The sequence below is a fragment of the Lissotriton vulgaris genome, chromosome 2_1 (assembly GCF_964263255.1).
Source record: "Lissotriton vulgaris chromosome 2_1, aLisVul1.2, whole genome shotgun sequence".
In the NCBI taxonomy this organism is placed as follows: domain Eukaryota; kingdom Metazoa; phylum Chordata; class Amphibia; order Caudata; family Salamandridae; genus Lissotriton; species Lissotriton vulgaris.
In genome coordinates this window covers 311,173,401-311,191,787 of record NC_141687.1, presented here as the reverse complement: position 1 = coordinate 311,191,787, position 18,387 = coordinate 311,173,401, and the positions used below count along the sequence as shown (strand labels likewise).

General features: G+C 46.0%; 1 protein-coding gene across 1 annotated transcript in view; it reads right to left on the bottom strand.

The window, feature by feature from the left end:
* LOC147730244 (multidrug and toxin extrusion protein 2-like) overlaps positions 1 to 18,387 on the bottom strand; it is a 1,772,530-nt gene that overhangs the window by 1,100,666 nt on the left and 653,477 nt on the right. The window contains exon 9 of the mRNA XM_086958534.1: positions 351 to 464. Coding sequence (XP_086814660.1) covers positions 351 to 464 — 114 coding nt within the window. The remainder of the gene's footprint in view (positions 1 to 350; positions 465 to 18,387) is intronic.

Sequence of the window (18,387 nt, the reverse complement as noted above, 5' to 3'; positions counted from 1 at the left end):
TTGTTAGAATAAATGATGTACATTTAGACTAAAGAGTATATTTTGGATGTATACACAAATGTGTTAATATAGGGATTTGACCTGGTTGTTTGATGCTGTTTAATTGTAGCTCTCATTCCATTTCACCCTATTTATCAGCAGAGTGAAGTAACTATTTACAGGCATGCACTGACATCACTGACAGATGGTCGTGTCATGTAGTGCAAAGCTGGAGGCCTGTTCATGGAAATCCTGGCCACTGATGCTTTGTTTCAATACTGAGAGGGTAGATGTAAAAGATGACATCCTTGTCAAACAGTCGAGGGAGCAAATCACTGATTATAAAAGGTAATCTGGATATGTTTTCTTACCTGCAAGGATGGTTCCAATGTCAAAGATCCACCACTCAAAAGATAATGATAAAATACTAGGAACAGCTAGCTTTGTGAGCTGGTGCCAGTTCTGAAGGCACTCCCAGGACCAACCTGGGAAAAGAAACAAAGAAATATAATAATTAATTTACTTGAAAGAGGCAGTCTAAAATGCTGGTGTAAAATGGTTGGTCTAGTCTACAATGTAGACTAGACCACACAATGTACTGATGTCTTACAGTGGAGTATGTTTCCGATGACACATATACAACATAAACATATTCATAAAGTATAAGTAATACAGACTGATTCCAATGGAAGATTACAAACCATGCAGAAAATTATGGTAATGTTTGCAGCTCCTTTAATGCTGGCTTCTTTATAATACACAGATACAGCAGTACATAGATACTGAGACTGCAACCCTCTTGCACTACCATCCTAAAGTTAGCAGCACAAGAAGTAGATTCCACCAGCTACACTGATTAATGTCCAAAATACTCAATGGTAAACTAATGTGCATGAGATCGGTCCTCTTGCAGAGACAGATAACTCACTCTCCCCATCCACCTTTGATTCTGGATAAGTCCTCTTGGGAACCTCTCAGGGCCCAGGATTATGTGTTGTATGGTATGTGCAATTGACAGGAAGTACCTAGAATGAGCGACTGCATTAAGGATGAGGTAAGAGGGATCAAAGAATAAAAGTAGAAGCATTGTCTTTAGTCAAAAATTATAATGCTAGTAGTCTCCAGATGAGAATCCATGCTCATATATAAGAATTACAATTAGAAAGAATCGTGAGATAGAAATGAGAAGTTACTCAGCCTTACATTTATTCAATTTTTTCAATAAACCCGCTCCTTTGGATCCCATTCCAGTGGCAGTTACCAAGGTACCAAGCCCTTCCTAGAGGAGGTCAGCATGCTCCATGTGACTTGAATACTTCCGATACACATACTCCCTTGTTCCTTCTGGACAAATGTGACTGACTGGATGAGCATCTACCTAGAAACACGTTTGATTTGAAATGTATTTCTTGGAATTTGGTGGGTTTGCTCAACAAGATCAACAATGCTGATTGGCTCAACATAATTGTTTCCATATTGTGTGTCTGCAGTGAACTTGGTGTAGGGATACAGTCTTTATTGATGGGTGTCTTTCATTCCATACTCTGGCAGAAAGTTCTAAAGGAGGCCACCATAAAGGTGGCCTCCTAACACTAACATAAACTACTCTACACAAAATGGTTATAAAAGCCTATCCACACTCTCCCCACTTCCAAAATATATTGATTCAGTTTGAATCAAAGTTGGTTTTGGTTATTGGCAAATTTCATCACAACAATTTTGTCATGGACCAAGTGAGCATTGCTTCCTACTTAAAAGCAAACACTCAGTCGCCTTTTAGGTAAATTTAGTTCAGAGTATTTTATTATGTGGAGTGGGGAATTTCAATTGCAGATTATGCCTAGTCTTAGATGGGGCAGTCTATGGGCAGACAGGGTGGAATATTGAAGAACCCCATAATTTTGAGCACTCACATATTTAACTCTATATTAAATAGGATTTCACTGTATCTAACCTCTTGATCTAATTACCCACCCTAACATGGAACATATTTCCTTTCAGGGTAGTGGTAAAGGCAGGCTCATTGACTAAATTGCACTCTCCCAGTCCTATTGACCAAAGTCTACCAATTTTGCAGTCTTACAAAATGGCTTGAGTGACCACTATCACTTATGTCAGCTCTTCGATACTGGCAAGGTTAACCATCACCAGATAGTTGCCGCTAGTATTCCACTAACTTATAATGCAAACAAGGGAATCCGATGCAGATGGGCCACGTTAGAGTCTCGCCATATTTTAAAAACAAATGAGAGTCAGATTCTAACCTGTTTAGAGGATGAACTCAACCAGAGATTATGCCTAATGTTTTTTGAGGAAATTTGCCAGAGAACTGCTAATCTACTCACCATTTAAAGCAGGAAGGGAGATGCCAAGCCACACAGGTGGTTTGACAAGAATTGCTCTAAGGCACATAAAAACCTTATGCTTGCATTAAACCATGCTCCTTGTGATCAGCGGTTGGTGAGACTGTCTAGACTGACCTATAAGCAGGCTACTACATAGAGCAGAAAATATCTCTTTAGCCAGTTAAAACAAGGATTCCAATTTGTTTTGGAAGCCTGTATATGACCCCTTTCTTAAAGACGATCATAATACACATATGAATGTCGTCATCCCTCCAAAGGACTGAGTTGTTCATTTCACAAAGGTCTATAGCTGCAACGATGTAATTGATAATCTATTTAAATGTGGTCTTTTCATAATGACAGGTGAGTGCATGAGGATAGATCGCTCAAGTCTCTGGGAGGTGATCCATGCTCTGAGCTACACACCAAGAAATAAAGCTGCTGGCCCTGACTTTGTTCCAGCTGACCTATTCTGTGATAATCCGGACCTGTGGGCTCCGCTACTGACAAATATTTTGAGGTGCATATTTATACAGGATCCTCTGAAATCATGGCTGAAGTTAAGCATATTATCCATCTTTAAGAAAAGTAATATATCTGACCCTCAATGCTATCGCCCACTTTCCTTAATTGACATTCTTTTAAACTCAGGGGTAGAATTCTACTTGAACGCTCGGAAGTATGGGTAAACGAAAAGAGGTGTTTTTCTGTTAATCAATATGTGTTTAGACAGGGATTAGGCACCTCGGATCAGTGTCTCAATCTCCTCTTGGTCATCACCAAACATACCAATGCCAAGAGTTGATCTATCCACCTTGGCTTTATGGATTCAACATCAGCCTTTGAGTGGGTGGACACAGGAAAGGTGTGGGCTAAGCTTTTAAAACCCCTTTGGTACACTTCTTGGCTCGCATGCATAATGGAGTGACAGGCCATGTGCGGAATGGGGAACTCAGTGACTCAAATGAAAAGTAACAACCTAGGACATTTGGTGGTACAAATCACATATAGATCAGACAAGATATAAAAGTAAACTACAGCTGGCTAAAAAACAGGCTTTTATTAAACAATTAATACAAGTAAAAAATCATTCATGTAACATCAAATGACAATTATAAAATCACATTATGTACCTAACAATTACACATAGTAAATTCATACACAGTTTTTTTTAAAAATAAAATATAAGAATGGCATGAAAATTTTTCTTAAGGATCTGATAACCTAAGAAGAAATTTTTTTCCCGCGCTTGCCGCTCATCAAGACGTCTCATCCCGCCACCGGACATAGGGAGCCCTGCCGACCAGTTACAGGCAGGGAGATCTTTTAAAACTTTGCTTGGAATACACCTAAGGATTAACATCCTTCCTACACCTGAAACCTGAGACAAGCATCTTTCTTCTTCTTAGGTTATCAGATCCTTAAGAAAAATACCAACAATAGACCAACTATCAATTTGAAGTCTATTTGACCAAACCCAAAGCAAACTATATAAAGTCTAGGAGAAATCCAGAAATACCCAAGAAAGAATTGTATCCAATATCATCATAAAAGGGTTCCGGTTGGCGGGATTTACTATTTACTCATCGAAACAATCAGTTTTTATCAATTTATCACCAAAAGATTTCGAATGAGAGAACGAAAATTTATCTTAAATCAACTCTTTGATAAAACGAACCACTAATATTGTGTGGCTGCTCCAGGAAGAAGGCGCTGGCCGCCGAAACGCGCGTAGAGACCGAATTTTCATGCCACTCATTCTTATATTTTATTTAAAAAAAAAACTGTGTATGAATTTACTATGTGTAATTGTTAGGTACATAATGTGATTTTATAATTGTCATTTGATGTTACATGAATGATTTTTTACTTGTATTAATTGTTTAATAAAAGCCTGTTTTTTAGCCAGCTGTAGTTTACTTTTATATCTTGTCTGATCTATATGTGATTTGTACCACCAAATGTCCTAGGTTGTTACTTTTCATTCGTGCATATTTCCCTGGCCTAGGAATTGTGAGATTCATTAATTCAGGGGGTCCTTGATACATACACATTGAACTCAGTGACTCAGTCACTATGAAACTGGGTATAAAGCAAGGGGTGTGTTTTGGCCCCATATTTATTCTGCCTTTACATCAATGATCTAGAGGAGTCGCTTAATGTAAATCAGGCTGAAGTACCAAAGGTTGGTGCTATGAAATTACCCAACCTTTTGTATGGGGATGATTGTGTATTAATAGCAAGAACAGGAACTAGTCTGCAAACATTATTAAATAGGTTCCATCTTATCATGCATGATCTGGGTCTAACGATTAATACTACTAAATCTCATGTTATGGTCATCGGGAAGACACGTACTGCTTTAAAGACACAACTCATCAGCGGCCATTATCTCTAGTACATCCCCACCTTCTCTCATTATAGGTGTTCCTTTCGATCATAAATGTTCATAGTCCCATCTAGCCAAGATAAGGAAGCTAATGCTTGAACAATTCACTGAGGCCATTATTAGATTTGCGGGGAAACTAAGCAACAAACTCCTAAATGCCATGATTAATATCTACTACTCGTAGTGTCTTTCCATGTCCACACACGGAGCAGAGGTCTGGGCTTATTGTGATTTGAACTATGGCAGGTTGCAAACACAACTTTTTAGAAGGCTTTTGGCTGTCCGAAGCAGTATCACTATATCTCTCTGTCATGTTGATTTGGAACTTGTTCTGTTAGAGGGCCATATTAAATTAGCACCGTTGATGCTTTGAAGAGCAATGTAGGCCAAATAAGAAACCTCGATTAATCGGGCTCTAAATAATTGGCAACTATAAGTCTTTAGGTAAAGTGTTGAATCTCACATGGTTATGCTTTGTAAAGGAGCATCTTGCCTTAACAATCTTCTCTTAATGGATACAATAAAAAAAAACAACTGAAACATTAATTTTTTGCCCTATGTGGCTGGCAGCGGCAGCCACATAGGGCAAAAAAACGTGTACATGAATTTCTACCTCTTGTTACTGCCATAAATATGGAACCATATTTGTTGTTTCCCATTTTCCGCTCACAGAAATGTATTTTAATTAGATTCAAGTTTGGTATTGCCTTTTATCCAGTTCATATGGAATTTAATCACTAACGACACTTTAAAATCACTAATTACCCTCTGTCAACTTAAAGATGTGTTTGGAGACAAACCTTTCAATACCTGCAATTGCATCTGCTACACTCTGTTATAGATAAAGCACTCTATGCTCAACATTCTTCCAAACGTGGCTATGACTAGTGAGCAGGGCCGGACTGGTGGTTGCGGGCACCCGGCAATCCCCCGGTAGGCTGGATGGGATGGGGGCCAGTTTTCTGGCTGGGGGGCCAATTTTCAGTCCCACCATCGGACCATGGGTGACGTGACACGTGAGTCACTCACTTCAGAGCAAAGTCACTGTCTGACTGAATGTCTGTCTGAGTCTCAGACAGACAGTCACAGTCAGTCAGACAGACTTCCAAGTGCCAAGCAATACTGTACTACTGACCGTCTGAGTCCACCACTTCGCTCTCTGTAGCTGCAGGAAAAACAGCAGTGCCAGCAAGCCTAATTGACAGGTGGCCTGTGCAAGTGCAACCAAACTAACGTTTCAGGAGGAGGAGGTGCCTGTGTGCAGCGCGCAGAATTATGCACCGTCTCTTCTTACGCTGCGTCTGTGCGCTTCTCTAGGGTGCTGATGTAATTCCCACATGAGCATTGGGCAATTTAAACTGCACGTGCGACTGCTTGCAGGCTGCAGCATCACGAATGACGAGAGGAGCAGAGGTGAGCACTTCTAATCTTGACCGGAGCGGCCATAATTTACTTATTCTACTGGCTACCCCCCCGACGTAGCCCCCCTGTGTCTGCCACCACCAACAGCAGGTGAGTATGTTTTTCCGGCACCAAATCAATTAATGGTTCGTCTTTTCATGGTGGTGGCATTGGAACAAACAGTTGGCGGGTGTCGCATCTCGCGCAATGGTGGTGGTGGTCTGGATATTCCGGTTACCGTATATGCACAGCACAGCACTGTGCACATGCTGAGGCCTCTCGCCTGCTAGCACCTTTTCAGCCTGGCCTTTGCTTCAATGAGAGGGAGAGAGAGAAAGGTAGGGAGAAAAAGGGAGAGAGGAAGGGAGAGAGAGGGGGCGAGAGAAAGAAAGAGTGGGAAGGAGGCAGAAGGAGGGTGAAAAAGATGGGGCGTGAGAGAGAAAGAGACAGAGAGAGTGGGAGAGAGAGAGGGATAGAGAAAGAGAGAGGGATACAGAGCGAGAGGGGGAAAGATGGAAGGAGAGAGATGAGAGAAAGAGACAGAGATAAAGGGATAGAGAGATAAAGAGATAGAGAGATAAAGAGATAGAGAGAGATAGAGAGAGAGAGAGAGAGAGAGAGCGAGAGAGAGAGATAGAGAGAGAGAAAGAGAGAGGGATACAGAGCGAGAGGGGGAAAGATGGAAGGAGAGAGATGAGAGAAAGAGACAGAGATAAAGGGATAGAGAGATAAAGAGATAGAGAGATAAAGAGATAGAGAGAGATAGAGAGAGAGAGAGAGAGAGAGAGCGAGAGAGAGAGATAGAGAGAGAGAAAGAGAGAGGGATACAGAGCGAGAGGGGGAAAGATGGAAGGAGAGAGATGAGAGAAAGAGACAGAGATAAAGGGATAGAGAGATAAAGAGATAGAGAGATAAAGAGATAGAGAGAGAGAGAGAGAGAGAGAGAGAGAGAGAGAGAGAGCGAGAGAGAGATAGAGAGAGAGAAAGATCGCACTGTTCCCTTTTCTGTCCACATTTGTCTTTTCTTCTTCCTTTCATCTCTCTTCAACATTGACTTTCGCTTTTTGTTTCATTCTCTGTCCCTTCTCTTTGTCTCTGACCCTTTTGTCCTTGCCTTTTTCTGGTTTCTCCCTCTGAATGTAGATGAAACTTGCAATAAAAATAAACCGATGATGAGATTTTTTCATGCTGTCCAGGGACAGTGCTACGAAATATAAGCGATGGGCCTTCCAAAACATAGTTCTTTTTTGTGTTTTAGGTTTTGAATATTTCAGGAGCGCCGGCATAAAAAATGCATTCATATGATGAGGAAATATATAGCTGCTATAAATACGAATAAGGCACTCTAGACAATACAGATATTTTTTACGCTGTAATCGGCACAACCCTGGGCTCACAAAGTCTAGCTAGTTGGTTATTGTGCGATGGGTGTATCCGGTGGGGCCTCGCTGAAGCCACCTTTAATAAGATAAGTAATGCACCTGTGATAATAGGAAATTGAGGTCACGTCTGCATCACAGAGAAGTCCTGGTTGAACACAACGGCAAGTACAAGCGCCAAGCCCGGATCTTGCGTTACTACTCTTGGGTGAGGCATTTCGGAGATTAATTTGTGGCAATGTGGTAATAGCGGGACCCCCCCTTCTTAAAGAGATTTGCTTGTACCTGCTGGATTTACAGTCAGGCAGCCACTCTATGAAAAGGCACATTTAAAAGGAGGGCTGCTCACAATGCAAGAAAAAAAATAAGGAAAAATACAAGCCATGTATTTATATTGTCGGAATTGCCAAAGCAATCAGTTTGACTTGTGTGCCTCGTCAGATCAGTGTGAATTGGCAAAAACAAGCTCACCCCTGCAGTAAGGACGGGGCACGCTGGGGTGTACATTACATGCATGAGGTTCCATCAGAGGTGCGGCAGGGATAGAGTGCACCCCTCCTCCAGTGCCACAATTACAGACATCGAAAGGTGGTTGGGTCAGTCAGATCTCTCGCAGGCTGGAGTTTCGGTATTTAAAGACATCTTCTGTAATGGGCAGAGTCCCTGGCACAGGGATTTGTACTGGCAGGCGCGAGGGTGCTTGTGTACAGTTTACACATTTGAATGCGTCCGCAGTACCGTGTGCCAAGCAGATGAGCGTGACAGCAGACCTGCCAGCCTGTAGCAGGGCATAGCCCCTGCATTCCAAGGGCACGTGTGTTTCTATAGATGTGGTAGGCAGTGCGAATGAGCTCCCCCCCACCCACTCCCCCAGTGTGCTCTTTCACTTAGGAGTTTGGTTGGACGGCGTTCTCAGCAACAAAAGCACTTGCAGCAGGTAGAAGTTAGAATGTGTAGGCGGGGCGCTGGAATTGCTGGGAAGGCAGTTCTCTTGCCCATATGCCTGCCAGTCAGTAACATTTTGTGGTTTCTCTGATATAAACGGGTACCCACGGCAAACAAGACAAGTCACACAGACTACATACATGGACAATCACATGCATGGCCACTCTGTTATGGCATAGTTGTTCTAGAAGCAAGGATAAGTAAGTATATATTATCAGCTGCTTTGAAGTGACAAGCCATGACTGCAAGTTTGGGGGCATGTCTGGCTGCTAAACGTTTTCATATCAAAATGATGAACACTGCATGCAGTCTCAGGTAGTGCACCAGGTTAGTAAACATTCTCTGGTCGCTTTCACTCCTGCAGTGTGTGCATTGTCTGGTGGCACGACCTCCCAGGAAGACCCATACACATACAGTTCACATTTGGGGACTCTGGCTGTCAAAGCGTTTCATGTAACCGAGTGTAACAATAAAAAAACACTGCTTGTAGGTTCATGTGCTGCACTATTTTAAGGGTATGGCCACACTTTTCAATAACACCTTAGGCAGAATGTGGGAGGTGACATAAAAGGGTATTTACAGAGGTAAGGTAACCCCCTAGCCAAAGGATGTTAAAAAAATCTATTCGTATTTCTCTATTTTTATCTCTCTCACACACACAATGTCTCCCCTTAATCTTCTCTCTCTTACACACACACTTACTCTCGCTTGCACACACACACCCCCATTGTGTATGCGTGTTTCTGCTTCCCACTCAAATATACGGACAGAAACAATATGGTTTTTGCACACATGTAAATACATACAAACTTTGTCTCGCTGTCACACACACACAAACACAGATTTGCACCTCTGTCTCGCTCTCACACACTAACAAAGACACATTACTCCCTCTCTCTCATTCCCCACCCCTTCTACGCAGCGAAACACCTGTATGTCTCAGCCTGGCCTGTCATTATTACACCAACCATATGGTAATGCTTGTGATATCTGCACAGATCAAACCAGACCCAGTGTTGCAAGGACAGTATCTGGTCGCACAAGCATCTTTCTTCCCCACTGGCTGAACTAGAGAGGCAAATCACGTTTATGTGGCTTCTGAGTTTATTTGGTGAATATTAAAGAATGTATAATTTGCGACATTAACACACAGCAGCCATTTCTGCATTTTTAATGCAACCATTCCGTTTTTGAGAGGAGTAAACACCTAAAAAAAAATCTAATTGGGCCTGTAATTTTCTTTCGGTGGCCCGGCCGCCCCTCACCCCCTCCTACTTTTTTTCTCTATATCGGCACCTCCATTTGTGTCTTCTGCCTTGCCATCTCTTCATGATTCCTGTGCTCACCTTAGAGTCATTCCTTTGAAGTGGATTTTCACAATTTTTCGCATTTTTAAATGCCCTTTATCCTCATTGGTTAACGGCAAGCTCATACGTCATCACGTCGCCTTGGATTCCTCTTGCCCTCATTGGCTCAAAGGCAGGTTTGCATGACGACTGCAACGTCATTATCAAAGAGTGTTCCTGCTCCACGTTTACCTACGTGAGTCTGACGCTTTCGATCTTCACGTCACTGCGCAGCGCCAGGCAGCCATTTTAAAGATTGGTTGCCTAGCAACTTCATCAAACCCCAGCGCTGCGCTGACGCTGCAGAGGAAAGACGAACATTGAGCTCTTTTGGAGGCATTTTGGAAATGCCTCCAAAATGCCTACAAACATTTTATCTGGGAAACATCCTTTACAACGCAACTTTTACCACGCAGTACCTTTATATTGCAACTTTTACAATGCAAACCATTACAACGCATTGCGCTGGGGGGCGCTCTAGGATAGGGAATAGATTTAATTTACTATCCAACACCTTCCCTACTATCCACTGGGACTGGAGTTGGAATAGTAAATTAAACTATTCACTATCCAGCACCCCTCAACACTATGCGTTGTAAAGGCATGCGTTGTAAAATTTGCGATGTAAAAGCATGCATGGTAAAAGCATGCGTTGTGATGTCATTCATCCATTTTATCTACATCGGTGACAGGCACACCAATTTTACTTTAAAACGTACGTGCCTGCATTAATATTTAAGCCTATAAACTCACATTTGGCTTGCATCTTTTCACGGTGACAAACACACCTTTCACAAACTTATTAATACTTCACAGTAATAAAGGGTCAAGGCATTATTTCGTCTCAAGAAGAATTTTCACATGTTTTAGTGATTTTATTCATGATTTTTGTCCTATAATTATTTATTTACAGCTTTATGTGATGTTTTAACTACATAGCTTTTAGATAAAATTTGATCACTAATTTCTCGCTTTCATTATGGCCTTCTCTCAGCAATTTGCTCAACCTCCTCCTTTTCTACAGCATGCGGGCAAGCCAACCATTCTATGGCGTCAATTGGTCAAGGCCTTCGCCAATCACATATGGCCGGGATACCCGTCACCCCCTCCCAACACAATCCCCAAGAATGGGAAGACGGAAACGGTTCTTGAACTTTTGGAAGGCGGGAGGGAGTTACCCTCCCGGCCGTATTTATTAAAATATGAAACAAAAATGAAAACATTAAAATAACAGTTTCATATCATGTACAATTTCATTTATACATTACGATGTTTATTGGCTAACCTTAACATATCTCTAATACAAAGGTTCTCCTAGCCGATTCTAAAACATCCTGTAAATGCATTTCTCAAAATTTAAATTGTACATCCTAACATTACGGGCCAACGGCAAGGTCGTAACCGGTGTCAGATCCCTAATACCAGAACTCCCCCCCTTACTTGTGAGGGGCGGGCGCACAGAGGACTGTACCTCTGTGCCAACTTCCAATTTCCCTTGTCTTCACGGGGGCCCCATATTTACTCGACGCCATCTTGGTGGTCGTCCGAGGACTCGTGTGAGGTGTCTAGAAGGTAGCGTAGACCCCCCTCCCACCCCACACTGCTTACCACATCCGCCGTCGCGGATGTCCTGGCCCCGGGAAATTCCAAGGAGGGGCCCGTAGCCCCTCCTCCCCAGGGAGGGGCCTATGACCGCCTTCCCTTTCGGCGGTCCCATCCTTAGAAGGGTACCGCCTCCCCGTGTGAGGGGCCAATGGCCGCCTTCCCCCGGGCGCTCCCATCCATAATGGGTGGCGCCCCACCTCTAGGGATCTTCCAATTACTGCTCACCGATCATGACCTTACCGCCCGACCAAAAAATAAATACGACATTTTTTAACCTAATGAGGATGAAATAATAGTTATGCTGGGCATTTCGACTTATAACTTTTATTCAAGCAATACCCTCTTTCAACTCAGTTGCGATACCACCCTTAAGTACATGCAAAGAGCAACCATTTTATTGTCACATCAAAATTTCAAACTTTATTAAACCCAACCTGAAAAGAGATAATACTTCATTAATCGACATTATTGTACTAAAAACGCTGTCATCAGGGGCTGGTGGGTGGGTCAAAATTGGCTCTTGGTTCCGTCTCGGGCTCACGTGCAACGAAGAGGTGCAGCTTCCAAGCACAGGAACAAGAGGATGCTTCTTTGGATTGTCGCTCCTTTTATTCTTCTTTGGGAGGGCGTGGACCCTCCTCCGACCGCCTACGGGGCGTGGCCGACGGTGTAGGTGTCTAGGACAACCCCTCTTGGGCGGGAAAAGGCGCGCCCCGGCTACGCCGCTTCGGGCATACCAGCCGTGACACGCCTCCCGCCCAAAATGGTTTCCCGGGGGGATCGGGGCACCCGACCATACGTTCGGGGGGACCGAGTGGTCGCCCCTTTCCATATGGCCGGGATACCCGTCACCCCCTCCCAACACAATCCCCAAGAATGGGAAGACGGAAACGGTTCTTGAACTTTTGGAAGGCGGGAGGGAGTTACCCTCCCGGCCGTATTTATTAAAATATGAAACAAAAATGAAAACATTAAAATAACAGTTTCATATCATGTACAATTTCATTTATACATTACGATGTTTATTGGCTAACCTTAACATATCTCTAATACAAAGGTTCTCCTAGCCGATTCTAAAACATCCTGTAAATGCATTTCTCAAAATTTAAATTGTACATCCTAACATTACGGGCCAACGGCAAGGTCGTAACCGGTGTCAGATCCCTAATACCAGAACTCCCCCCCTTACTTGTGAGGGGCGGGCGCACAGAGGACTGTACCTCTGTGCCAACTTCCAATTTCCCTTGTCTTAACGGGGGCCCCATATTTACTCGACGCCATCTTGGTGGTCGTCCGAGGACTCGTGTGAGGTGTCTAGAAGGTAGCGTAGACCCCCCTCCCACCCCACACTGCTTACCACATCCGCCGTCGCGGATGTCCTGGCCCCGGGAAATTCCAAGGAGGGGCCCGTAGCCCCTCCTCCCCAGGGAGGGGCCTATGACCGCCTTCCCTTTCGGCGGTCCCATCCTTAGAAGGGTACCGCCTTCCCGTGTGAGGGGCCAATGGCTGCCTCCCCCCGGGCGCTCCCATCCATAATGGGTGGCGCCCCACCTCTAGGGATCTTCCAATTACTGCTCACCGATCATGACCTTACCGCCACAGGCCGGATAGTTGACCGGCTATCCGGACCCCCCACAAAGCTCCTACTAAAGGTCATGGCTACATAAACTCTTTAACCAAGCTATGAAGTCTCCTATGAGTAAGACATTACCCTCCCGGGACAAATGGACCCCATCCTCCAAATACATATGGTCCCCCCGGATACACCCGTGTGGAATACACTGCAATTTACCTGTATGAAACAACCTACCCATTTTGTTATTAACCTTCTTTACCGACTGGTTCAAAGCTGACACAGAGAGGGCCCCCCGCCACACCTTCCGAGGAATCATGTGTGACCATGCAATTGTGCACTCCGGAACCCTTCTTGCCAACCAACGTACTGTGGACAAAATTGACTCGAGAAGTACTCGTGGACCAATGGTCACCAAATCATTGCCCCCAAGATGCACTATGATTACAGATGGCGGTGACCTCGTCCGCCCTAACAGTCCCTCAATAAAACTTTGAAACTGGTCAATACAGAGCCCGCCCCTTCCGTGGAAGGTCACCCTGTACCCGTATTCCCCAGCCACGTGAATCATGTCACCTGCTTTGAATACGTCCGCGGCGCGCCTCACGTATGAGTGGCCAACGACCCACACCACTCTTTCCTCAGCCGGTGATCTTTGACCGCTGGTCACCACGTGTCGGGTCAACTGCACAGTCCGCCCCGCAAAGCCTGCTCGCGAAACTGTAAACCAAACAGAGAACAAGAAGCGTGAGTACATGACATAAGCTTCACAACATGTGCAACCGCACGTACCTTTTATAACAGTTCGAGGACCAACGGCCCAACTGTTTCACCTTTTCAACACTCAGACCCCTGGCTGTAGCCTCTGTAGCAGCCCTTATCCGGAAGGAATGGGTCCTAAAATCGCTCGGGTTCAAGCCCGCTGCCGCGATTGCCATTGTTAACACCCGCTGAAACTGAAACCTAGTCAGTGGGGTGGCGTCGGTGTGCCTCAGCAAGCTTCCCCCCCATAATGCCGTCCTCTGCGCTAAATACTCCTCCACGCATTTTACCGGGCACATGGGAGATCCCGGAATCCGCTGGACTACCACACTGTCCCCGATCGCTCCCTGATCGGTCTTGGACCTGGCTATTGAGACTACCATTGTCTCCCCCTTAATTTGAATGTGTTCTCGACACAGACCTCCCCCCGTATCCTGCTTATTCCTTGCTACCAGTTCGCTTACCCGCATAGCCCCATGGAATGCTAATGCAAAAGCGACCCGGAACAGCACCGTCTCTGATTGAGATGAACATGTCGCAGGGAGTACGGACATTAACAGGGACAACCTTGCTAGACCTATCGGGTGCCTCTCATCCGCTCTACGACCCTCAAGGCGTTGCCACCCACACAGTGCCTTCTGTACGAGAAAGGACGCTGTGGGGTCCTGGATTCCATGTGCCCGCGCCATGAAGGAAATGGCGGCCCGGTGCCTATTGGCTGTCGCCACTGATCTGCCTGCCTGATGTAGTGATACCAGGAATTTCAGGACATACTCCTCCTGCCCCCACTGCTCCCCCCTAGCTGAACCCAAAAATGACCAATAGGAACGGAACGCCCCTTCATAAGCCTTCCTTGTCCTGGGTGCTAGACTCTCTCCCACGAGGTTTTGTAATCCGGGGCACCGAGCGACCAGAGAGCTTCGGGAAATGGTGCCGCCACCAAGTCCGCTGAGGGCAGAAAACTCCGGAAGGCCTGCATATGGGAACGAGAGAGTGCATCAGCTGCCTGGTTCAGTACACCCGGCACGTGTCTTGCCCTAAAGTGGACGTTTAGTCTCATACATAACAGGCCAATTTCCTTCAGCAATCTCAAAATCCATTTGCAGCGTGCTGCCTGATTATTGATACATTCCACAACAGTCATATTATCGGACCGGAACACCACAGAGCGATCACGAAACCCCTCTGGCCATGTTTTTAAGGCCACCAGAATGGGGAACAGCTCAAGAAACCCAATGTTACCTGTGAGCCCATCGTCGTGCCACCACACCGGCCAGGTTCGTGCCGACCATTGATTACCAAAAATGGCGCCAAAACCTACACTCCCTGCCGAGTCGGTCCGCAACCCCAGCTCTTCGGAGGAAACTGGCGGTTTGTTCCACACGACACGACCGTTGAAATCCGCCAGAAATGCCAGCCATATGCGCATATCCTGGCGAACCTCTGCTGACAGTCTTGTGCGGTGGTGCCCTTCCTTGAGGCCAACCATAGCTTGGGCGATAGAGCGGGAAAAGGGACGAGCCATCGGCATTACTCTAAGGGCAAAGTTAAGCTGACCCACAGCTCGTTGCAACTGATGGAGAGTTACTTTTCTCTCGCCGAGGCACATTTCGAGCGAGGCCTTAAATTTCATTACCTTCTCTTTGGGCAAGCGGAAGCACCCCTCCACAGAATCGAGCTCAATCCCCAGAAACTCGAGTGTAGTAGATGGCCCTACCGTCTTGCCTGGTGCCAGTGGCACGCCAAATTCTTTCATGAGATTACAGAATTCACTCAAGGCCTGAGCACATTCCGTGTCCCCGGCCGCCCCCAGGAACAGAAAATCATCAAGGTAATGCATGACCAGTGTAAAACCCGTGGCTCTGGTGAAAGCCCATTGCAAAAAAGTACTGAACTTCTCAAAATACGCACAAGAGATGGAGCAACCCATTGGCATACATTTATCCATGTAGTAGCGTCCTTGAAACACAAAACCTAAGAGACGCTGATCCTCTGGGTGTACCGGGAGCAACCGGAACGCTGACTCGATATCTGATTTACCCATCAGCGCTCCAGGCCCCAGGCGATTCAAAATGGCGACGGCCTCATCGAAGGATGCGTACCGCACCGAACAAACTCCCGGGTCAATCGCATCGTTCACCGAAAGACCCCTAGGAGCGGACAAGTTGTGGATTAACCTAAACTCACCTGGGTCCTTCTTGGGGATTACTCCCAACGGTGACAAACAAAGTCGACAACTGGCGGCTTGCCATATGGTCCCGCAACCCGACCTCGGGCCACTTCCTTTGCAATCTTTGCCTGTACCACCGTCGTATTTTGCTGAACCGATAGTTGGTTCTTACATTGTGCTTCCCCCCTAAAATCCCCCGCCGGGATGCGGAAACCATATGAGAAACCGTCTCGCAACACCCCGGCGGAGACATGATCAGGGTATTCGTTCAGCCAAGGGATCATTGCCATGATATCAACGGGAGTAGGTAACGGTGCCCCTCGGTCGATTTTAGACCTGTTTGGCGCCTCCTCTACCTCCTGTATCACCAGTCTTGGCTCTGCACGAACTCTCGGGGTGTGAGGACTGTCCGCACCCTGCACACTCATGCCTGAACTTGCATGTCCCATGTGGCCTAGTGCACTTGCCTCTGTTAAAGCTCCAACAGACCCCTTTCCTACCTGAGTTCCCATTACTCTTTGCGTTCTGATCACTGTTTGCGCCCGCCCGAAAGGGCGGCCCCAAAGAATGGCGGGAAGGCTCAGCCCTATTCCCGCCCAAAGAAGGCGACTTCGCCGTGTTGGACCCAACCAGTTTCTGCCAGGAAATGGAGTCGAAACAATCCCACGTCAGGGATGGGTCGTGCTCCTTGGCCTTACGAAATTTGTTATCATAACCAAACCATTGATTGCCTCCGTACGATTCATAGAATTCCATAATACGTGTCTGGTAACAAGCTAGTTCCAACAATACTTCAGGCCTACGTTCCCCCATAATTGCAGTGAACATTCCAAACGCCCTGGCCCAATTAGCGATTGTTTCATCTACTCTGAAACCCGCCATCTTTGCACGCCATACACTGGGATGCAACAACTCCTTCTGATTTCTAACATGCTCTATCTCATAGTGATCGGTCAATAATGAAAACATGTTCACATATTTATCTGCCCAAATCCTTTCTTTCACATCCATCGGGATATGTTGAACCACCTTTTCCCTCCTTGAGGGTAACGATCCCTCCCCCGCTATTGGCAACGGCTGCTTACCCAAACAAGTAGCTGTGACTGTTGTCGCTGCTGTTCCAACGCTCGATACTGGTTGTTCCATGGGAACCTGCGGGGAAACAAGAGGACAAGGTGCCTTCGCAGCATCTTTCGATTGCCGCAACTGCTTCATTATCGACCTGGCCTCCTCTGCCGTGGACCCCTCGTTGTCCCTGCCCAACCATGCCGCCAATTGGGCAGCCAATTCAGGAGGCATATCCCCCTCGTTAACAGGTGTGACCACGACAGGGCTCGGTTGTCCCGTGTTCGGGACCGGAACTGGGGCCTCGACCGGACTGACCGGGCTCGCCGGAGGTGATTCGTGAACCGGAGCCTCCCCTCCTGCCGCCCTATTCCTGGTCCTTTTACCCCTCCCGGTAGGGACTACTCCCGGCAATGCTGGTCCGATGACTTTTTTCGGTCTCCCCGTACCATTCATTGCCGCCATCTGCTTCTTCATGTTCGCCATGTCCTTTACCAGCATACGAAGCATCTGTTCGGTCCCAACCTTCTTTCCGACCTTCTTGCCAGGCATCGTTCACGGATATTCGACTCGAGGTCCTGGATCAAAGCTTCGAAATCGCTGAAAGAAGAAACACAAAATTACAAGTTCTCAAAATTGGCTCTTGGTTCCGTCTCGGGCTCACGTGCAACGAAGAGGTGCAGCTTCCAAGCACAGGAACAAGAGGATGCTTCTTTGGATTGTCGCTCCTTTTATTCTTCTTTGGGAGGGCGTGGACCCTCCTCCGACCGCCTACGGGGCGTGGCCGACGGTGTAGGTGTCTAGGACAACCCCTCTTGGGCGGAAAAAGGCGCGCCCCGGCTACTCCGCTTCGGGCATACCAGCCATGACACGCCTCCCGCCCAAAATGGTTTCCCGGGGGGATCGGGGCACCCGACCATACGTTCGGGGGGACCGAGTGGTCGCCCCTTTCCATTATTGCTATTGATGGTGTTAAGTTTAGCCCAGAAAGGAAAGTGGCGATTCTATATGGTTGTTTGGGCGTTGCAGCCCAAAATGTTTTTGAAAATCTGCCAAAATTTCCAACTCCTGCCGGAGAGGCTGGTGATGCTGACCATTGGGATGTTTATAAGGAAGATTTATCTCGCCTTGCAAAACAGTATGATGAGGAGTCTAATGAAATGCTTGAGAGACATAATTTTTTTAAAAGGAGAGGATGAATCAGTAGAGGAGTATATTGCACAATTAAGAGTTTTAGCCTCAACATGTGAGTTTGAAGCAAACCTGGATATATATATTCGGGATCAATTTGTTTTTGCCTGCTACTTTAAAAAAAAATTCAAGAGCGTTTATTGAGTTGTAGAAAACCTACACTCCAAGAAACTATTGACATTGCGAAAAGTATTGAGAGGTCTGTTACTACTTCCAGGGTTCTGCAGAATGATCAAC